This window comes from Rana temporaria, chromosome 2 (genome assembly GCF_905171775.1).
Source record: "Rana temporaria chromosome 2, aRanTem1.1, whole genome shotgun sequence".
Lineage (NCBI taxonomy): Eukaryota > Metazoa > Chordata > Amphibia > Anura > Ranidae > Rana > Rana temporaria.
Window position 1 is genome coordinate 279,474,821 of NC_053490.1, and position 21,671 is coordinate 279,496,491.

A 21,671-nucleotide genomic window follows, 5' to 3' on the forward strand; every position below is an offset into this window, starting at 1 on the left:
AAAAAATCAATTATGATCAAAGTTGTAACTGAAACCCAGGAATCTTGTTAAATGGGCCCCTTGTTTCTCTTACAGTAGTTGATGATTCTGGTCAGATGTTTAATAAAATAAGTAATAGTTTGTTCTTTTATAAAAAACCTACAGGGGACTCGAATGGCAGATAACAAATTGGAAACACAGATATGAAAGAAAATGAAAAACTGTAATATCCTGTAAAAAAAAGGTAACGCAATAATATGTGACTGACCAAAGCATGAGTACTTTATAACATCAGTTTAAATAGAGCGTCCAAAAAATCTAATGCAAATATGAGGTATTGTTCAAATTGTTATTATTCAAAGTCCTATACACACAAAATAAATGAGATCTTGGCTACCTACCAACACACGAGGGCACTGAGGTGTTCCATTGTGCCAGAGCTCCAATCACGGCCTGACATTCAATGTTTTTGGAGTCTTGCAATGCATAGCCAGGAATACACTCAAACCTCACAACGGCTCCAACCGAGAAATCATTTCCAATGCGGCGGCCATACTTGGGTTCTGGTACTGAACTACATTGAGTGGCACTGGTACGAGGCACAGCTTGAGGGCAGAGCAATTAGAATAAGAGACAGGAAAGAAAAAAAAAGAGAGAAACATTAATGCATAATAATAAAAAGAAAATACTGAATTATTCAGTCTGACTTGATGAAACCAGTGACAGTATAACAATAACCCCATTTAGATTCAGATTTAATTAGGAAACATTTAGAAAAACACATTAGGGGAGATTTACTAAAACTGGTGCACACACAATGTGTTTACAGTTGTGACCAATCAGCTTCTAACTACAGCTTGCCCAATTAAAGTGGTTGTAAAGTCAGAAGGTTTTTTATAAAATAAGGTTTATATATAAGGGTTTAAGATAAAAAAAAGCCTTATGTGTGCAGCAGCTGCCCCAGCAACCTTAATACTTACCTGAGCCCCATCTCTCTCTAGTGATGTACACAATTGCCTCAGCCATCCGGGACTCTCATCCTGAGTGGCTGAAACACAGCAGCAGCGCCCATCAAAGTCAGTTTGCCAATCAGGAGCAAGAGGGGGAGGGGCCAAACAGGGGTTCTGCGTCTGAATGTGGCTCGGCTCGGGTTCCCCCATAGAATGCTGCTTGCCGTGGGGACACACGATAGGAGGGAGGGGCCAGGAGAGCTGAAGAGAGACCCGAGAAGAGGGCTGCCCTGTGTAAATCCACTACACAAAGCAAGTAAATATAATATGTTTGTTATTTTCAGAAAGAAAAAAATAGACTTTACAATCACTTTGACAATAAAGCTTTGGGGGTTAAAAATGTGAATGCAAGTTACTTGCTAAGGGGAGAAACTCTGGGGGAATACAGGATGGAAAAGATCTGGGGTCCTAGTAGATCACAGACTTAGCAATGGCATGCAATACCAGCATGCAGCAAGCAAAGTTAGCAGAATATTACCTTTAAAAAAGGGAATTTACTCCAGAGATAAAACAATATTCCCGCCACTTTATAAAACTCTGGTTTGCCCACATCTGGAATATGCCATCCAATTCTGGTCACCAATCCTCAGGAGGGAGGTGCTGGAACTGGAGAGAGTCCAGAGAAGGGCAACAAAGTAATAAAGGGAGTTTGTAGAGGCTAAACAATGAACAGCCGCACTCCAAAAAAACGTTAGGTTGTCTTTATTGTAAAACAGGTGGAAAATGCACTACAAAATACAGCAAAAAAATGGGGATAGCAGCCTACGCATTTCACACTATAGATCAGTGCTTAGTCATGACTAAGCACTGATCTATAGTGTGAAACGCGTAGGCTGCTATTCCCATTTTTTTTGCTGTATTTTGTAGTGCATTTTCAACCTGTTTTACAATAAAGACAATCTAAAGGTTTTTTGGAGTGCGGCTGTCCATTTTTTAGCCTCTACAAATTGCCTTGTGCATTGCCGGCACCCTGGATCTCCTGAGAAGCCACTAATTGTTCAGCATACCCACTTCATTAAACGTACTCTCTCTGGAGAAGAGACGCTTGAGAGGTGCTATGATAGCGATAAACAAATACCTCATTGGCGATTCTGGCATATGAAATAAACTATTCAGTCTCAGGGAGTATAATGCCGCATACACACAGTCGGACTTCTGACCGGGCAAAACTCTGTCAGAATTTCCAACGGAAAAATAGAGAACCTGCTCTCTATCTAAAGTCCGTCGGAAATTCAGATGGAAAAAGTCAGATGGGGCATACACACGGTCGGAATATCCGATGGAAAGCTCCCATCAGACTTTTTCCATCGGAAATTCCGACCGTGTGTACGCGGCATTAGAAGATACGTGGCCACTGAATGAAATTAGAGTAGAAGCAGTTTAACCATAAACTCCATAGGGAGTTTACACTGTTAGGGCAGAAAGGGTGTGGAATTCACTTTCACAATCGTGGTGTCAGCGGGACGTATTGATAGGTTTAAGATGGGTATCCTAGCGAACACAGTATACAGGGATACCGGAAATTATTATGAGAAAACGCACACCTACACAGGTTAAACTGGATGGACTGGTGTCTTTGTTTAAACTTACCAACAATGTGACTAAGTAATACAACCTAGAAGCTGTTTGGGTACTATGCAAAGCTGCACCACATTCTGTTTGCACCAGTTTTAGTAAATCTCCACCATTATTACTCACTGATTTTATTTATTTATTTTATATAGAAGCTGTTGATATATATATATATATATATATATATATATATATATATAAAATACCCATTTGAAGATATAAATGAGGATCCAGGATGCTAAGTGAACAACATTCTTCCTAGTGATGCTCCATCGGGGTCACCTTGCCTTTACTCCAAGCCACCTGCTGACCTGCTTTATGGCATCACCAGAACAGGATGAAATATTTTTTGCAACATCATTAGTTCCAAGTCTCTCAAATAGAATTATGTTTGTTTGGGTAGACTTACTAATGTAGTAGAGACTGTTCACTTAGGGCACTTCCATACTGATCCAGTATGGTGCAGTAAACCAGCGGGTTTCGTGCAGGTTACCTGTGCTTTGCTATAGACTTCTATTGCATCGAGTGGTTTTGGTGCATTTTCAGGAAGTGCACCAAAACTGCCTGATGTAATAGAAATCTATGGCAAAGCTCCCCAAAGCTCTGAAGCACCCTCTTGCTCTTTGGTTCCCCTGATCAAGACAAAAAGCCATCATTCCCATAAAAAACAGTGTTCACAAACTAGCTTTTGCATAATGGATTAAATATGAAAGCTATACTATCAATCAAGTTATTTTCAGCAGCACAATAATAAATACAACCAGCTACATTGTACAAACAAATTAGATGACATAGAATGTGACCCACTGGAAAATGATAATTTATGGCTAAACAATAAACTTCAAGCTGTATCCGTACCAAGACGCTTGACAACTATAGACAAGTCTGTATAAAAATAATTGATTGTGCATCTCATCAAGCTTTGGTATAGAGCCCAAAAGTAGATCACAGAGACAAACATGACATGGATTGCTGCAAGGTATATTTGCAGAGTCACAGCTGCCTGTTCTCTGTAGCTGCGCCTTTGCCAAATCCTTCTCTCACTACATCCCATTCCACTGTCCCAATCAAACCATGTGACAGTTTTTAATATCTGTATGAGAGTCCCTGATGGTTTCATGCACTGCTTGGATAGCCACAGGACATGACACACCATTTAGTTACCTACCTTGGTACACAAAATGAAATCCTTTGGCTGTCGCCTGTCCCTTGGCGCTGAACTTAATTAAAATCTGATTGGAAGTTGCAAGAGGTAGAGATTCACCTGTAACGGCAGAACGCACGTGTTACGGAGCGGGGAGACCTGCCTCCTGTAGATAAACCTGCTGCTGGCATTTGTGATGTGAGGATGCTGATCTGATCACAGTGCGTGTGATAGACTGCAGGCAGCACAGAACACTTGACACTCTGGCCATGGGAAGGCAATATTCTGGCTGGAGAAGCAGATGTGCTCAGAACACTAAACAGATAACTAAACTGACTTCTCTGTAGCTGCTGATGTGAAATATAATGATAATTCAGTTTCATTTTAGATATTGAAATAGAGAATGCAGTAGAAAAATAAATCAATTTATTTACAGTATAAAAGTTCAATTACACCTTATTCTAATGCCGCGTATACACGGTCGGAATTTCCGATGGAAAAAGTCCGTCTGACTATTATTCCGATCGTGTGTAGCCCAATTGGAGTTTATTCATCTGAAATTCCGATGAATTCCGACAGAGTTTAGATATAGAACATGTTCTATTTTTCTCCAATGGAAATCCGTCGGAATTCCGATGTGATTTGGCTGGGTAAAAGCCCGATCATGTGTACGCGGCATAAATCGTATGGCATAGTATCACATAAGGATAGCCTAACAAGCCAGTAAGATTCACATGTAGTGAATATTTAGTGAATGTCATATTCACTTCTATATAAATATGCCCCTATATTTACATATGCTTTATTATATAAACTATTTTATATCTTGTTCTTCCTTGACCATTACAACTTTTCAGATTTTTAGACCAGGGAAAAGGTTCCTAGCTGTTTGCTTAAGTGGATATCTAATAGGAAACAACCCTATTATGGTCTGCTTAGTGACCATAATGGGTCAATAATAGTAACTTGTGTCATTGATCAACTAAAACGACTTTTGCGGAAGGATATTCAATTTTGTATGTAATGGAGAGGAAGAAATGTTCATTTTAATGATCGCTTTATATGCACCCCTTGCACATTCATTCTATCTTCCCTCAGGCAATGCAGGCATTTGGTCTGATTGCCGGATGCCTAGATCTGTCAGACTTGGTCACACATGCATAAAACTAAAACGGTCATAGATCAGGTCAACATTTTGGTTCTGCTAACTTACAAACATTTGATTGCTGCCCATACACCAGTGTTTTGTGTCATGTGAACAATTTGTGCACAGTTTTTATCTCAATGAAAATATGTGATAGCATATGGAAGTGCATTAGCATACCTTAATAAAAAAAATGCAAAAGAGAATGACACCTCAATGAGTTCTAGAATTTTGCGTTTTATAAATAAGCTAAAAAGGAGCATCAGCGGTCAAAAGGTCCAATTGACTTATCCAGACAAAAAAGACCCCCCCAGCAGAAAGTGGCATAGTAGACATGGTCATGAATTGAACCTGTCAATGTTTGTGGTCATATAATAACTTCTTCCTTTGCTTCTTAAGCCTCTCTTGAGCACTAAATCGATTAAAGATTTGCTAAACCACGTTACTCTATTGTCTGGCAATTTCTATGTGAATGTGACTTACTACATTGAAAACCAACTTCTGTAGAAAGAGTGGCTGTCTATTACTTACAGTATGTCTTATAATATATTGCTCCTCTCCAGACTGGATTTTACTTTGGCAAGCTTTATGAGCTTGTACCTTGCTTGGTACAGTATGTGTGATCTAGATCAAAAGTTCTCAGCCATTGGCATTTGTACTTTAGATGGGCTTGGTAGGTGCTTCTTATGGTAAATAAATAATATCAATTTAGTGTTTTAGCAACAAAATCAACAAAAACAAATGGTTGTACATATGGTTATTTAAAACATTATGGCCAGTCTGAAAAACACTTATAGACAATTAGAGGGTACTGATAATAAATGTACTCGTATGGATAGGTTTTTGAAAATAAATGGCCCACACAAGGTGTACTTTTGTAAACATTAGGTTTTTGAAAAATAGGTACTTACTTTAATAGAGTTAAAAAACACTACAATTTGTAATCAGCACAATACACAGTCATTTGTGCCATATACAGTACCTGTATGAGATCCAGACAAAGAGCTGAGAAGACGAGTCTGTTCATTTGGTCCATCATGGACTTCAACCACATCATTGAGTGCTGTCTGGAAGAAAGTGAATTGCCCAAACACAACTAGAAAAAAGGACAAAAACACTTATGTTCACCACTTGAAAAAAAAAAATTACATTTTACAAACGTTCTTTGGGTCACCCTCACTACATTACTGTTTGGATTGTTAGGGTACAACAACATTTCATTTAAGCATACCATTGGCAGTTTGCCATTTATAAAGGCGGTACTGTAGTGATAAGTTAGTAAATGATCTTTTAAAGAAAACACATCATGAGAGAAACGTGTAGACTACTACTGCTAACCTTGTTATGAAAATGTTAATGGGGTTATAAAGGTTCGTTATTTATTTTTCTAAATGGGTTCCTTTAAGCTAGTGCATTGTTGGTTCACTTACTTTTCTTTCGATTTCCCTTCTAAATGTTTTTTTTCTTTGTCTGAATTTCTCACTACCTGTTTCTCCTCAGTAAACTTGCCACCATCATCCGAGCGATGGTTAGTCAGCCAGAACAGCTTACTGAACAGCTTACTGAGGAGGAACAGGAAGTGAGAAATTCAGACAAAGAAAATAAAGAAAATATTTTTTTAGAAGGGAAATCGAAGGAAAAGGTGAACCAACATGCATTAACTCAGGGGTCTCCAAACTTTTCAAACACAGGGCCAGTTTATGCTACGCATGAATCTATCCTTTAGTCATATAGGGGGTGGAGTGGAGAGAGGGGGCAGTGCTTGGGCACCTCTAATGGACGGGCCACCGCTGACAGCATCCTTTCTGATGAGCTCAGGCTGCATGCTAAACTCCCTGGGGCTGCATGCAGCCCACCAGACACACCTGATGTAGTTCAAGGGGCTGCTTGATTGGAAACAAATTGATTAGATAGATGGTTTGTCCTTCTATTATATAGTTTTGGTAAATCTAAATGAGATTATAAAGAGATTGGACAATAAGATTGTTTAGTGTATGGCCACATTTATACACCTAAAATGGCCTAGTTGCACTTTCAGTGTCATTAATTGTTAACGGCACACCAAACACAGAAGCTAACACACATTTTGCCACATGAGAAAACAGATGACAAATGCAGTAAAAAAAGTGCAACTCGCACTGCGCTAAAATGTCCCATGTGCTACTTTAAAGTCTGTTAAAATCAACAAGCTGCCCTATCTGTGTCACTAAAAAAACTCTAGATGTGGGTGGGGCCTGAAAGTGAAATTGGTAGACATGTGCAATTTGTTTCTTTACAAATTCGTTTTTGGACAAAATCCAACATATTTGTTCATTTGGGAGCATCCGAATAAACAAAAGACTCTTTTGACGAATACGTACGAAAACGAATTGTCACAAAGAACGAAACTCCGAAAGAACGAAAATCCAAAAGAACGAAAAACGATTCAACCTACAAGTTTAACTAATCGATTACATTCGGATAATTTTGTTTTTCATATTTTCATATTTTCGTTCTTTCTGACTATTCATTATCACTGATTATAAAGAAATAAGTGATAAATGCATTTGTATTTCTTTTGGATATATTCAGATGCATTTGATTTTCGGATGGGCAGTGTTAGTGTGTTATCTCTGGCCAATGAGCTTGTCTTTTATTCCTTGTGTGTTTTTCTGTGTCAGATTGCATTTCATCCAGAGTCCAGACATGGTGTGGTGGGCTGATTACTAATACAACCACCAATGAACGTAAGGAACGAATGTCGTATCTAAACAAATGGAATGTATCAAATACGAATGCATCCGAAGTTACAAATGATCTGAAGTAACAAATGGTACTTAGTTACATAGTTACATAGTTAGTCAGGTTGAAAAAAGACACAAGTCCATCCAGTTCAACCACAAAAAATAAACAAACAAAATAAAAAACACAGTACAATCCCATACACCCAACTTCATACCCACAGTTGATCCAGAGGAAGGCAAAAAAAAAAACAGCAGAGCATGATCCAATTTGCTACAGCAGGGGAAAAAATTCCTTCCTGATCCCCCGAGAGGCAATCGGATTTACCCTGGATCAACTTTACCTACAAATCTCAGTACTCAGTTATTTTATGTACATTTAGGAAAGTATCCAGGCCTTTCTTACAGCAATCTACTGAGCTGGCCAGAACCACCTCTGGAGGGAGTCTGTTCCACATTTTCACAGCTCTTACTGTGAAAAAACCTTTCCGTATTTGGAGGTGAAATCTCTTTTCCTCTAGACGTAAAGAGTGCCCCCTTGTCCTCAATGTTGACCGTAAAGTGAATAACTCAACACCAAGTCCACTGTATGGACCTCTTATATATTCTCAAGAGTGAATAAATTCAGTTCTTCTAATCTTTCCTCATAGCATCTAAACAAATGGAACATAACTAATACGAGTGCTACTGAAGTTAGGAATTATCCAAAGTAATTAATATTGCATCTAAATGAATGGAACAGAACAAATACGAATGCATCCAAAGTTTTGAATGATCTAAAGTTACGAATGCCAATCATAAAGAATGCTCAGAAAAAAAAATTAAAAGAAACATATTTTTTTACACAAGAACAATGACGCTCCATCTGATTGTTTCCAAATGCATTGCAAGCTGCACAGAAAATGTGTGCTTTGCCACGCGGTTCAGAGACACTGCAAATGTGCATCATGCACCCCAAGTGTGGCGAGTGAAAACGTTCCAAAACACCCAAAACAAATGCATGCGGGAATGTGTGTTTTCAGTACGTGGCGATGTGAACGGGGCCTGAAAATTGAGCGTCTCCATCCACTCCCTTTTATGTACTTGTATAATAATAAATATTATAATACACTATGCAATCTGATTGTACGAGCTCTGTAAAATTTTCTTTAGATTTGCCTGAACTATGGATTAGGAGAAAACACCATACCAATCTATTCAAGACAGACCCTTGTACTACATAGTTGATGGAAGATCTAAAGATTATATAGAAAGTGTGTGGAAGGTAGTATCGTAATGAGGGAGATGTGGTCTACAGTGGTGAACACACCATATCACACACACCCTCCTCTGTAATGCAACAAGGAAGTGAAGGCTTCTGTGAGTTGACCTACAGGAAGTGAATGCTCAGAGAACCTACAGAAAGTGATGGAATATGAAAATCATTTTGATATTATAAACCTCCTGTGGATTAGGTGAGTCAGAGAAAAGCAAATTGGGGTGACTGGGCCAGAAATGGCATTGGAAAATGCTTCTAATTAGTATGAAAATTCTGACAAAAAAAATGAACTTATCCATTAACCTGTTATCACCAAGAGTAAAATTAAAGGAATATCCTGAATTTGTGTTTGTTCCAGAACAGGAATACAGGCGGTCCCCGGGTTACAAACATGCAACCTACAAATGACCCATACTTAAAAATGGAGGGAGACAACAGGAAGTGAGAGGAAAGGGAAAATCACTGTAAAGCCTCATACACATGATCAGATTTTCTGCGGACAAAGCATAGGACTTTTGGCGTTGGCCGTGAACTTGTCTTGCATACAAACACCAAAGAATTGTCGGCTAACAAACACAAAATTACAGGAGAGTCAGGACGCCCACTAACGCACTAACGCACAGCTCCTTTCTCTATCTGCAACATAGAGAGCGTCCTGACTCTCCTGTAGTCCAAGGGAGGGGGCGAGCACGACACTCCACACCAGGGAGAAAGCCTTGCATTACTGTGTGGAGTTACAGACAGAAGAACAAGAAGTGAGGATTTCTCAGAAGAAATAAGGACATTTAAAAGCAAAATGGAAGGATGAGGTAAGTGAAGGAGGACTGCACTAAGGTAAAGGAAGCTATTTAGGACAATTTTTTACCTTTACAACCCCTTTAAGGAGGAATTTCCGCTTGCTTCTTTTTTTGGCTTTGGGACAGAAAGTAAATCTCCCCAATGGCGCACAGATGGCAAAAAAAAAAAAAAAAAAACTGACAGGGGTTATAACTCTCCCTTATTTTATCCAAAATGGAAATAAAAACTTTTGCCATCAAGTCTCTATGTTAACACCATACATAGAAAGCATCAGCGTACATTAGTGAGCATATTTACATCAACATTTACATTTAGAATTTTTATCTAACAAAAAAGTATGCAGCAAATGAGGCCTAAATTCATAATTTGCTTCCTTGTTCCAGGTCAGTGACTCAGAAATCGCTAAAAGCAGGCAAGTAGCATTAGCTGAAGGAGAAGAGCAACAATGCCCTATCTATTTTTTTTTTTTTTATTCCAGATTTTCTTAAAAAAAAAAAAACTCATAAAGAAAGGCTTCAACTGGTACTACCAGAAAGGCCTGGCAATGGTGTAACATTTGACATGCCCCTGGGCCATTTTGCTTTGATAAATGAAGGCAAGCATTGAAACAATAGAGGTTCCCTTACAGTGCTGCACACTTTCAATCAATATCGCAATGCACAGTTCCATAACACCCTATTTGATGGATGCTTATAGTCCATATAAATAATCCTTTTCTTAGATTTCACTCTAGTTTACAAGGAGATGAAACAGTCAGGGTCTGGGCAAACCTGCAGGAGAATAACATTCCTCAATCAAGTTAATGTAAACATGGAGATGGTGCAGTGCTCCCCTGGGCCACTGATTGCTACGCTACTTTATATCCACATCATACATATTATGCAATTCCGATGTGCTTATTTTACACCACATCAGGCCAGAAGGATAAATAGCCTATGCTATCTATTGCACAGTTCTGCTTGCTTTCAAATATTCTCACTATGTCAAAATGATCACTCAGTTGCTCAAACACTGAAAAAAAAAAAAAAAATCATACACCGCTTATGATTATAAAGAGATACTTAATGCTAAGAATACCAAGAAATAGAAAACAAATGTACGGTCATAAAAATGATTACGGTTTGATGCAGTAATTTGCCTAATAAAATTAGCCAGAGAAAATTGTACTCTAGTTTAAACCATTCTTTGAAATGCATTTGCCTTCTCTTTCTCTTGCAATGAACGTGTTAGCAAGCGGTTAGAGCAGTGAGGGGCTACAGTACATGGTATGTATTGAACGGGCACTGGGAGATGCGTCTATTGATCAATAGGGACTTTGAAGATTTCTTTTTTTTTATTTCTCTCACCACTTCAGATATCAAACAGGGAACAGTTACATAACCTGAACATGGGGATGCACAAAACAGTTCTGAGGGGAAAAACAAAACAAAAAACTCTGCACATAATGTAATATAGTATCAGAAACAGAGCCAAGATCAGCACATTTGAACAGGCTATTTCTGGGAGAGAGAAGATAGAGCACCAGGGTCAAGTCTATGGGGACATCTGAACATGTTTGTGATGTCCTGTTAGGAAACATACTTATTGCATTTTTGGAATTATTACTTTAGAATATGACAGGACCTTCTTATATGTGTGGATGATGTTTGTATCTGGAAGGGCTTCAAGCTAAAATCCAGGCAAATTTAAAAATTACAATTAATGCAGGTATGTATTTTTAAAAAAAACATAAGCATTACATGTATTTTTAAAAACAACTTTTGAATGTGAATTGATTTAAAGTGGTTGTGACCAGTGTTGCTCATCTTACTTTAAAAAAGTAATTAGTTACAGTTACAAATTACTTCTCCGAAAAAGTAATTGCGTTAGTGACTCAGGGCCAAATTCTCAAAAGAGATGCTGTTCAGCCTGCCTATCTCTGTGCCTAACTTTGGAAACGATCCTCAAAAGGCTTTTTCCAAAGTTAGGCAGAAGATCTGACATGTGTAAGACACTTACACTGTCAGATCTTAGGATGCAGTACCGCATCCGCCGCTGGGGGCATTTCTCATTGAAATGCAGCTTTGCGTATGCAAATGAGGACTTAAGCAGATCCACAACGCTTTTAAGCATTGTGATTTCTGCGTAAGTTCCGATTTGCTTGCGCAAAACTAGGGCTGGTTTTACAATGTGGAAAGTTAGTAACACCATGTAAAAGCCCATTCAAGCGACGGCATTTGGTATACATTCCTGAGGGAGAACTCCACGGCAATTTGTAAAATCAAAACCGGCATGGGTTCCCCCCCAGGAGCATACCAGGCCCTTAGGTCTGGTATGGGTTGTAAGGAGACCCCCCCCTACGCCGAAAAATCGACGTAGGGGGTCCCCCTACAATCCATACCAGACCCGTATCCAAAGCACGCTACCCGGCCGGCCAGGAATGGGAGTGGGGACGAGCGAGCGCCCCCCCCCCTGAGCCGTGCCAGGCCGCATGCCCTCAACATGGGGGGGTTGGGTGCTCTGGGGCAGGGGGGCGCACTGCGGGCCCCCCCACCCCAGAGCACCCTGTCCCCATGTTGATGAGGACAGGACCTCTTCCCGACAACCCTGGCCGTTGGTTGTCGGGGTCTGCGGGCGGGGGCTTATCGGAATCTGGGAGTCCCCTCAAATAAGGGGGCCCCCAGATACCGGCCCCCCACCCTAAGTGAATGGATATGGGGTACATCGTACCCCTACCCATTCATCTGGAGGCAAAGTGATAGTTATTAAACACACAACACAAGGGTTTTTAAAATCATTTATTAGTCTGCTCCGGAGGCCCCCCTGTCTTCTTTAGCTCTAATACCAGGGGGGGCTTCTTCTTCCACTCTCCGGGGGGGTCTTCTCCGCTCTCCGGGGGTCTTCTCCGCTCTTCGGGGGTCTTCTCCGCTCTCCGGGGGTCTTCTTCTATCTTCGCTGCTCTCCGCTGTTGACTCGGCGCACCCCGGTTCTTCTCCAGCTGTCCGGTGCCTTCTCCTTCAGCGCTGGCTGCCTGCTATCTTCGTGTGTTAGCTCAATTACTAGCAGGCAGCCAGCGCGGTCTTCTGTGATGTCATGTTCTTCTCTTCTCTTCTCCCTTCTTCCGATGTTGACTCGACGCCTCTTCTCACTGCAATGATGGAAGCGCGCCTTGCATCCCATTTATATAGGCATCACCGTCCCATCATGCTCCGGTAGGTACCCACGTGGTGGGTGCACGTGGGTAGGCACCCACCACGTGGGTACCTACCGGAGTATGATGGGACGGTGATGCCTATATAAATGGGATGCAAGGCGCGCTTCCATCATTGCAGTGAGAAGAGGCATTGAGTCAACATCGGAAGAAGGGAGAAGAGAAGAGAAGAACATGACGTCACAGAAGACCGCGCTGGCTGCCTGCTAGTAATTGAGCTAACACACGAAGATAGCAGGCAGCCAGCGCTGAAGGAGAAGGCACCGGACAGCTGGAGAAGAACTGGGGTGCGCCGAGTCAACAGCGGAGAGCGGCGAAGTTAGAAGAAGACCCCCGGAGAGCAGAGAAGACCCCCGGAGAGCGGAGAGGACCCCCCCGGAGAGTGGAAGAAGAAGCCCCCCCTGGTATTAGAGCTAAAGAAGACAGGGGGGGCCTCCGAAGCAGACTAATAAATGATTTTAAAAACCCTTGTGTTGTGTGTTTAATAACTATCACTTTGCCTCCAGGTGAATGGGTAGGGGTACGATGTACCCCATATCCATTCACTTAGGGTGGGGGGCCGGTATCTGGGGGCCCCCTTATTTGAGGGGACTCCCAGATTCCGATAAGCCCCCGCCCGCAGACCCCGACAACCAACGGCCAGGGTTGTCGGGAAGAGGTCCTGTCCTCATCAACATGGGGACAGGGTGCTCTGGGGTGGGGGGGCCCGCAGTGCGCCCCCCTGCCCCAGAGCACCCAACCCCCCCATGTTGAGGGCATGCGGCCTGGCACGGCTCAGGAGGGGGGGCGCTCGCTCGTCCCCACTCCCATTCCTGGCCGGCCGGGTAGCGTGCTTTGGATACGGGTCTGGTATGGATTGTAGGGGGACCCCCTACGTCGATTTTTCGGCGTAGGGGGGGTCTCCTTACAACCCATACCAGACCTAAGGGCCTGGTATGCCCCTGGGGGGGGAACCCATGCCGGTTTTTTATTTGAAAATTGGCATGGAGTTCTCCCTCTCAGGAATGCATGCTGAGCGACGCTGTCATTTTTTCATTTTTTTTCCCGGCGCGTAGTTTTTTTTTCACCCGTCGCAACTTTATTGTCCCTTTATTGTCCACAAAGCCCGGCGTAAATTACGTTCGCGCGCTGCACGTCGGGAAAATTACGTCACACGCATGCGCAGTACGGCCGGCGCGGGAGCGCGCCTCATTTAAATTGTAAACGCCCCCCGGAGAGGAGGACCGCCTTGCGACGGAGGCACTTAAGTTACACGGCGTGTAATTTCTAGGTAAGTGCTTTGAAGATCGGGCACTTAGGTAGAAATTTAACGCCTGTGTAACTTAACTGCTGAAAGTTAAGTTAGGCAGCTTTTTTGAGAATTTGGCCCTCAGTTACTACATTGAAAAAGTAATTAGTTACTCAGCAAAGTAACTGTGACTTTTTTTTTAATATTCTACAATGCAATTATGGTATGGTATTATTATGGTATTAATAAGTTATATATCATTGATTACTTAATAAGCCACTACCGTCTGAGCCAGGATGTATCCACCACACTACTGAGTGGATGGATCCATTGATTACTTAATAAGCCGGCACCCACTACCGTCTGAGCCAGGACTGAGGAATGTATCCACACTACTGAGTGGATGATTGATTCCACACTCCACCTCCACATGCCTAGCCCCAGCCCTAGACTAGGCCGCTCTCCCCCCCCCTCCAGTCCCAGACACTTCCACACATGTCTCGCCGAGTGACAGTCTTTTTCAGGTCGCTCCAGTCCAGTCATGTGATCCAGCTCCCCCGTGTCAGCCAGGGGCTGCAATGGAGTGCCAGTAACAGATGAGCAATAGTAAACCTATGGGCGATGTCACCAGTCCCAGGCATTGCCAGCCATTGTCAGGCACTTTATCTCCTCTCACATTCAGATGGTGCTAGCTGACAAAGGGGAGATCACATGACTTCACTAGAGCCATGTGAAAATAGTTGTGTATACAGAGCGTTCTTATACAAGGTAGTCAGAATTGGTGTTAGGAGAGGGGAAAGGACATTCTGAGATTAGTTAGGTATATCCTGGAATTCAACTTAAAAAAAAAAAAAGATTAGGATGGGTCAAGGGAAAATAAAATTTTGGGATGTGCAGATCGCTAACTACTGTTGTTCTTCCCAAGGAATCTTTTAATATGTGGCCACTCATGGAAAGGCCTTCAAGCGCTTATTCGCAGAAGTATTAACTGCTCTAGTTAATCGAAAGTGACTGCCTTTACTAGCGTGCAGGTGCAGCATACTGGTCTTTCACCGAATCACCATTATATATCTCTGTGGATAATGCACCATTTAATATTCATAAAGTCTTTCCTGGTTTCCTAGCAGTAATCTGTAGTAGCAAATGCATGCTTACCCACTTTATAAAACAAAAAACACACCTACACTTAGAGTGTGGAAAGCATTTACATTTAGAAATTAAAAGCTGTTAAGTTGGCCAAACACAAGGTGACAGGTTACTATCTAATACAAACAATTTGGTAGGCTAATATGCACTAATACTAATCAGTGAATGCTCACCAAGTGCTCATTGTGCAATGTTCCAAATGTCAGTCCATTCCAAAATTATCTTATGGATTTGCGCCGCTGCTGCCTGCAGTGCCATGGTCGCTCTCAGAGAGTGACAGGTGGGCGGGAGACTCCAGGCGCGTGCATGCGACACCCGCGATCAGACAGGCCAGCTCAGGCCTGTGGCCACATGACCCCCTGTGACCCAATCACAGGCCAGCTCAGGCCTGTGGCCACATGACCTGCCGTGACCCAATCACAGCACGCCGGCTGGCCATGTCGAGACTGAACATGACGGCCGGTGCACAGATCTAGTGGCGGTAGATGTATATGCGGTAATGCCGCCCAAGTAATGGCAACAGTGTTACCACGAGGGGGAGAGTAATCAGTTAGATTACTCGTTACCCTCAAAAGTGGCTGCGTTAAGTAACTGCGTTTATTTTAACGCCGTTACTGACAACACTGGTTGTGACCCAAAAAAAAGAAGAAGAAAAGATCCTGTTCCCTTAAAGCAGAGGTTCACCCTAAAAAACATCTATATACCATTACATCCAGCATACTTCCGACATCTACAGTATGTTTTTTTTTTTTTGCCGTACATACCGTTTTATTGTTATTTTCCCCCCGGCTTCCGGAGTTCTGGCTCCCGCGGGAGTGGGCGTTCCTATCCAGAGGTTAGATGATTGACGTCTGGTGAAAAACTCCCCATGGCGCATAAGGCGTGTCACGAGTTTTCCGTAAGTAGCCGAACTGTGAGTAGGCTCTATATGGCGCCTGCGCAGTCAGCTCTACACGGCGGGCGCAGGCGCCGTATAGCGCTGTATAGAGCCGACTCGCAGGTCGGCTACTTATGGAAAACTGGTGACGCGCCTTATGCGCCAGGGGAAGTTTTTCACCAGACGTCAATCATCTAACCTCTGAATAGGAACGCCCACTCCCGTGGGAGCCAGAACCCGGAAGCCGGGGGGAAAATAACAATAAAACGTTATGTACGGCAAAAAAAACCCAGCATACTGTAGATGTCGGAAGTATGCTGGATGTAATGGTATATAATTGTTTTAGGGTGAACCTCCACTTTAAAGCATGGATAACAGCTTAGTTCTTGTGTGTAGTTATTTATCCCATTCTATGTTATAAAATACCTGGATGATCCTGCCTGTTCCTGTGTCCTCCTAATGCCACGTACGCACGATCTTAATTTCCGATGAAAAATGTTTTTTCCATCGGTATTTAGAAATAGAACATGTTTTATTCCGATCGTCTGTGTGGAACTCCGATGGAGAAAAAAAACGCATTCTCAGAATCAAGTGGACACATGCTCGGCTCGTCGTAGTGTTTTACGTCACCGCGTTTTGGACGGTCGGAATTTGGTCTGACAGCGTGTATGCAAGACAGCTTAAACGGATTTTCGACTAAAAATTCCATCGGATTTTAGGCCATCGGAAATTCCGATCGTGTGTACGGGGCATAAATAAACTGACCACAGTAATCATGGCTGCTGGTCCATGATACTGTGGTCAGTTTATGTGCCTCCATAGTCTCTCCCTCTCTCCCTCTACCCCTTCATCCCTGCCTGTCAGCTCTGTAGTCTGTGTTGTGAGAACCGATCTGCTCCTCCCATCCTGCTGCTATTCCATGAAAAGTCAATATGCATAATTACTAGAATTCCCTCTGTTATAGCCAGCTATATTGCACAGTTTATGTGTTTTTTTTCTTATTATGCAGCTCAATATCTTATTTCATAGTGCCGCTCTCCTCCTCTCATCCTGGCTGACATCAGAAAGAAATCTCAGCCCCTCCCACTGTAGTCCTCAGATCGGGGAAGGAGAGCAGTGGGAGATCATGTGAACACACGGTGGCACTGTGAAATAAGGTATTGAGCTGCATAATCTAAAATAAGCACATACACTGTGCAATATAGCTGGCTATAACAGAGGGAATTCTAGTAATTATGCACATTGACTTTACAATCACTTTAAGTCTTCTGTAGTATATGGCACAGAAGCACTCAGACTATAAGAGGAAATCCATCACTTGGTGGCATTCAGATGTGCTGAGAAGGTACATGCTGACAGGTGGACAGAGTAGAGATATGACCTCATCAGTATGTTTCTGCTTCTTCACTGTCCAATCTTGGGTTGGTTGCAAGGAAATGAATTAGCTTTGATGCTAAAAGTGGAACAACGATATGTACGCCTAGGTTAATTCCATCTGAAGGTAGACCAACAGTGCTCCAAAGCTCACAGTGTCTTCCTGGCACTTAAAACAGCATGAGAGTATGAAGTGCAAAGCTGGAAACTCCTCCTGCTAAAAGTACTTTATTAATAAAGGGTAAAGTGTGAAAGTTACAGCAGATTTCAGTTTGGCTAGGAATACGTTTTTTTTTACCGAAACGCGTAAGCTGCTGCAATTTGCACACTATACCCTTTATCAATAAAGTACTTTTATTGGCAGGACAAGTTGCTGCTCTTCACCTTATACTCTCATAAAAGTGGAACTTCACCTGGAAAGGGAAGTTCCGCTTATCCTTTTACTCCCCCAGCTAACAGGACTGTGTAAATATCAGGAATGGATAAACAGAAATTCAAATTCTTTGACAGGTAAACCTAATTCCAAATAAGCATTTTCAAGGTGCATTTAGATGTCTGTGTGGAGTTTAGGTTTACTCAACCATATCAATCTGAACCTTTTCCAGTTGAAGATATTTTCTGCTTTAGTTTCTTACCATAATCCTTAGGAACGACAATGAAGTAGGAGCAGCCCTGTCCAGATGTATAATTGCTGGGGTAATTCGGGGAAAGGATGACTCCATCTTGGCTGACGTACTGTCCACCGCAGGGAGCTAGGAAGAATAAACATATGGTAAGGTCCATTACTAAAGAAAAAAGCGTGTTTGAGTTTACTTTCGGTCATGCCTGAATGGTAAAAGGCCATCGTGATGAGGTGGGTAAAAGATAGGGGGCGCTAATAATTAATATTATATTAATAAAAATAACAATGAAAATCATAGGACTGCACTCCTGAAGTCACTAATCCTTATCAAATAAACAAATGTGCACAAAACATTATCAAACAACATATGATTAAAAAATATTGTGAAATATCAATTAGTGCAAATAATATTCAGTCCCAATCTTAAGCACAACAAAATATTATGATAATAAATCAAAGTCCATAAAACACCAAACGTCCATTCCGTGCTTGCTGTGATATACTGATAGAGGAATGATCCTTCACCAAACTTGAATAAACACCCAAAGTGACTGGATAAGTAATCTGCTTACCAGAGCACATTGACTCCTTTACTCAAGAAGAGAGTCAATGAGAGCCAATGAGAGCTTATGCAGGATAATGCCTGCTCACACAGGCTGACCTCTCCCCTGGTGCGGCTGTGCGTGCCCAGCAGGCGCGATCACCGCCGGGCACAGCGATGGCTCGTTACAGACAGCTCCCGGTCCTGTCAGTGGGAGAAGTGACTGATCCCATGTTCATACAATGTATGAACAGCGATCTGTCATTTCCCCTAGTCAGTCCCACCCCCCTTCAGTTAGAACACAATGGGGGAACATAATTAACCCCTTCCTCGCCCTCTAGTGTTAACCCCATTTTTATAGCACTGATCGCTATAAAAATGCCAATGGTCCCAAAACTTTGTCAAAAGTGTCCGAAGTGTCCGCCATAAGGTCGCAGTACCGATAAAAATTGCTGATCGCCGCCATTACTAGTAAAACATATTTTTTTATAAAAATGCCATAAAACTATCCCCTATTTTGTAGACGCTATAACTTTTGCGCAAACCAATCAATAAGCGTTTATTTTTATGTTTTACAAAAAATATGTAGAAGAATACGTATCGGCCTGAACTGAGTAAAAAAATTGATTTTTTATATATTTTTGGGGGATATTTATTACAGCAAAAAGTAAAAAATATAATTTTTTTTTTAAATTGTCGCTCTATTTTTGTTTATAGCGCAAAAAATAAAAACCGCAAAGGTGATAAAATACCACCAAAAGAAAGCTCTATTTATGGGAAAAAAAAGACGGCAACTTTGTTTGGGAACCACATCTCACGACCACGCAATTGTCAGTTAAAGCGACGCAGTGCTGAATCGCAAAAAGTGGCCCGGTCATTGACCAGCAAAATGGACGGGGCTGAAATGGTTAAATGAATGGGCTGCCGAGCCTGCCTTTCTGCAAAAAAAAAAAAAAGGTGCATGCACATATTCATAAACACGGTCGTAGGAAAATTGCATGGTCTTTTTTACCATGTGATTTCCCTGCAGTTCCCACACATGCACCTGCAACCAGCAGAAGTTTGAACCAAGCCGAAAAGTAAATAGCAATTCTATAGGGATATTTACTCTGTCTTATACATAAATATTATATAAAACATTTGTCAAAGTAAAATTCACTTTCGTTAAAAAAAAATAAAAAATGGATATGACATATACAACTGCTGCAAAAACTATTATTTTGTAAGAATATCACAAAATTCAATTCCTGCAACCATGGCAACAATATTGTAATGCCCCATGAATCTCATTCTGTGCTCATTTGACTGACTCATTGCTGCTTCCAGAACTCCTCACAGAGTATAATTATAGCAGTCCATTCAGCTGCTATGAGACCTGGAGAAAGGAAGGGGCCCTCAGTTTGGAGGCTGTTGATGAAAAATTAACATCTCTGTACAACATTTGAAGACAGTACATGACGGGTGCATTCAGGAGAAAGAACTTCTTCAGCCTCCCTTTATTTAGTGCCGGTTCACACAGGGGTAGCACGACTTTGCAAGGCAACTTCAGCGCAACTTGAAGCAACTTACAACACGGCTTAAAGTTGCCTCCAGGACAGGCCAATCACAGAATAATCAGCTCTGTGGGAGGGAGGGGTTAGCCTGAGTAAACTATTTTCTTTTCCTGAAAAGTTGCTTCAGTTAAGACAGAGATCTGACTTTGGAGGCAACTTCCATTGAAATCAATGGGTACAAGTCGCCTAGAAGTCGCCTTGAAGTAGTACAGGAACCTTTTCTAAAGTCGGAGCGACTTCAGTAGTGTACATTAACCACTTAAACCCCGGACCTTTATGCAGCTAAAGGCCCAGGCCAAGTTTTGCGATTCGGCACTGCGTCGCTGATGTGGCTCCCAAACAAAATTGAGGTCCTTTTTTTCCCACAAATAGAGCTTTCTTTTGGTGGTATTTGATCACCTCTGCGGTTTTTATTTTTTGCGCTATAAACAAAAATAGAGCGACAATTTTGAAAAAAATGCAATATTTTTTACTTTTTGCTATAATAAATATCCCCCAAAAACATATTTTTTTCCTCAGTTTAGGTCGATATGTATTCTTCTACCTATTTTTGGTAAAAAAAATCGCAATAAGCGTTTATCGATTGGTTTGCGCAAAATTTATAGCGTTTACAAAATAGGGGATAGTTTTATTTTTTTTATTTTTTTACTACTAATGGCGGCGATCAGCGATTTTTTTCGTGACTGCGACATTATGGCGGACACTTCGGACAATTTTGACACATTTTTGGGACCATTGTCATTTTCACAGCAAAAAATGCCTTTCAATTGCATTGTTTATTGTGAAAATGACAGTTGCAGTTTGGTAGTTAACCACAGGGGGCGCTGAAGGAGTTAGGGTTCACCTAGTGTTTGTTTACAACTGTAGGGGGGTGTGGCTGTAGGTCTGACGTCATCGATCAAGTCTCCCTATAAAAGGGATGACTCGATCGATGCAGCTGCCACAGTGAAGCACGGGGAAGCCGTGTTTACATACGGCTCTCCCCGTTCTTCAGCTCCGGGGAGCGATCGCGAGGGGGCGGCTAGAAACGATCGTCCCAGATCGCTCCCCGCGGGTTTCCGACCGCCGCATGTACCGGTGGGGGGGTCCCGATCGGGAAAGGCGGGGACGTACATGTACGCCCATATGCCTGTACGTGCCATTCTGTGGACGTACATATACATGCGGCGGGCGTTAACCGGTTAAGACGGCTCTTATTCACTTCAATTGCATTTCTCATGTCACGCGACTTGGGGCGACACAAGTCGGATCCCAAGTCGCGGTAGTGTGAACCGGTACATTCTGTACATTGTAATTATGTGGGGGATTTATTTAAATCTGTGCAATCATATTCTTGTGCAGCTGTGCATGGTAGACAATTGGCTTCTAAGGCTGGATTCACACCTATGCATTTTTAGTGCTTTTTGCATTTTGCAGATTTGCACTACAGAACGTGTTCCATAGGAAACCATGATAAATGGACTGTAATGCTTAACTGCAAAAAGCACTAAAAATGCATAGATGTGAATCCAGCAT

At 42.0% G+C, this 21,671-nt stretch overlaps 1 protein-coding gene across 1 annotated transcript in view; it reads right to left on the reverse strand.

Moving 5' to 3' along the window:
- Positions 1–21,671, reverse strand: part of CSMD2 (CUB and Sushi multiple domains 2) — a 1,186,454-nt gene that overhangs the window by 120,331 nt on the left and 1,044,452 nt on the right. Inside the window, exons 31-34 of the mRNA XM_040337101.1 lie at positions 18,076–18,192; positions 5,832–5,945; positions 3,730–3,825; positions 381–584 (exon numbers count right to left, since the gene is read on the reverse strand). Coding sequence (XP_040193035.1) covers positions 381–584; positions 3,730–3,825; positions 5,832–5,945; positions 18,076–18,192 — 531 coding nt within the window. The remainder of the gene's footprint in view (positions 1–380; positions 585–3,729; positions 3,826–5,831; positions 5,946–18,075; positions 18,193–21,671) is intronic.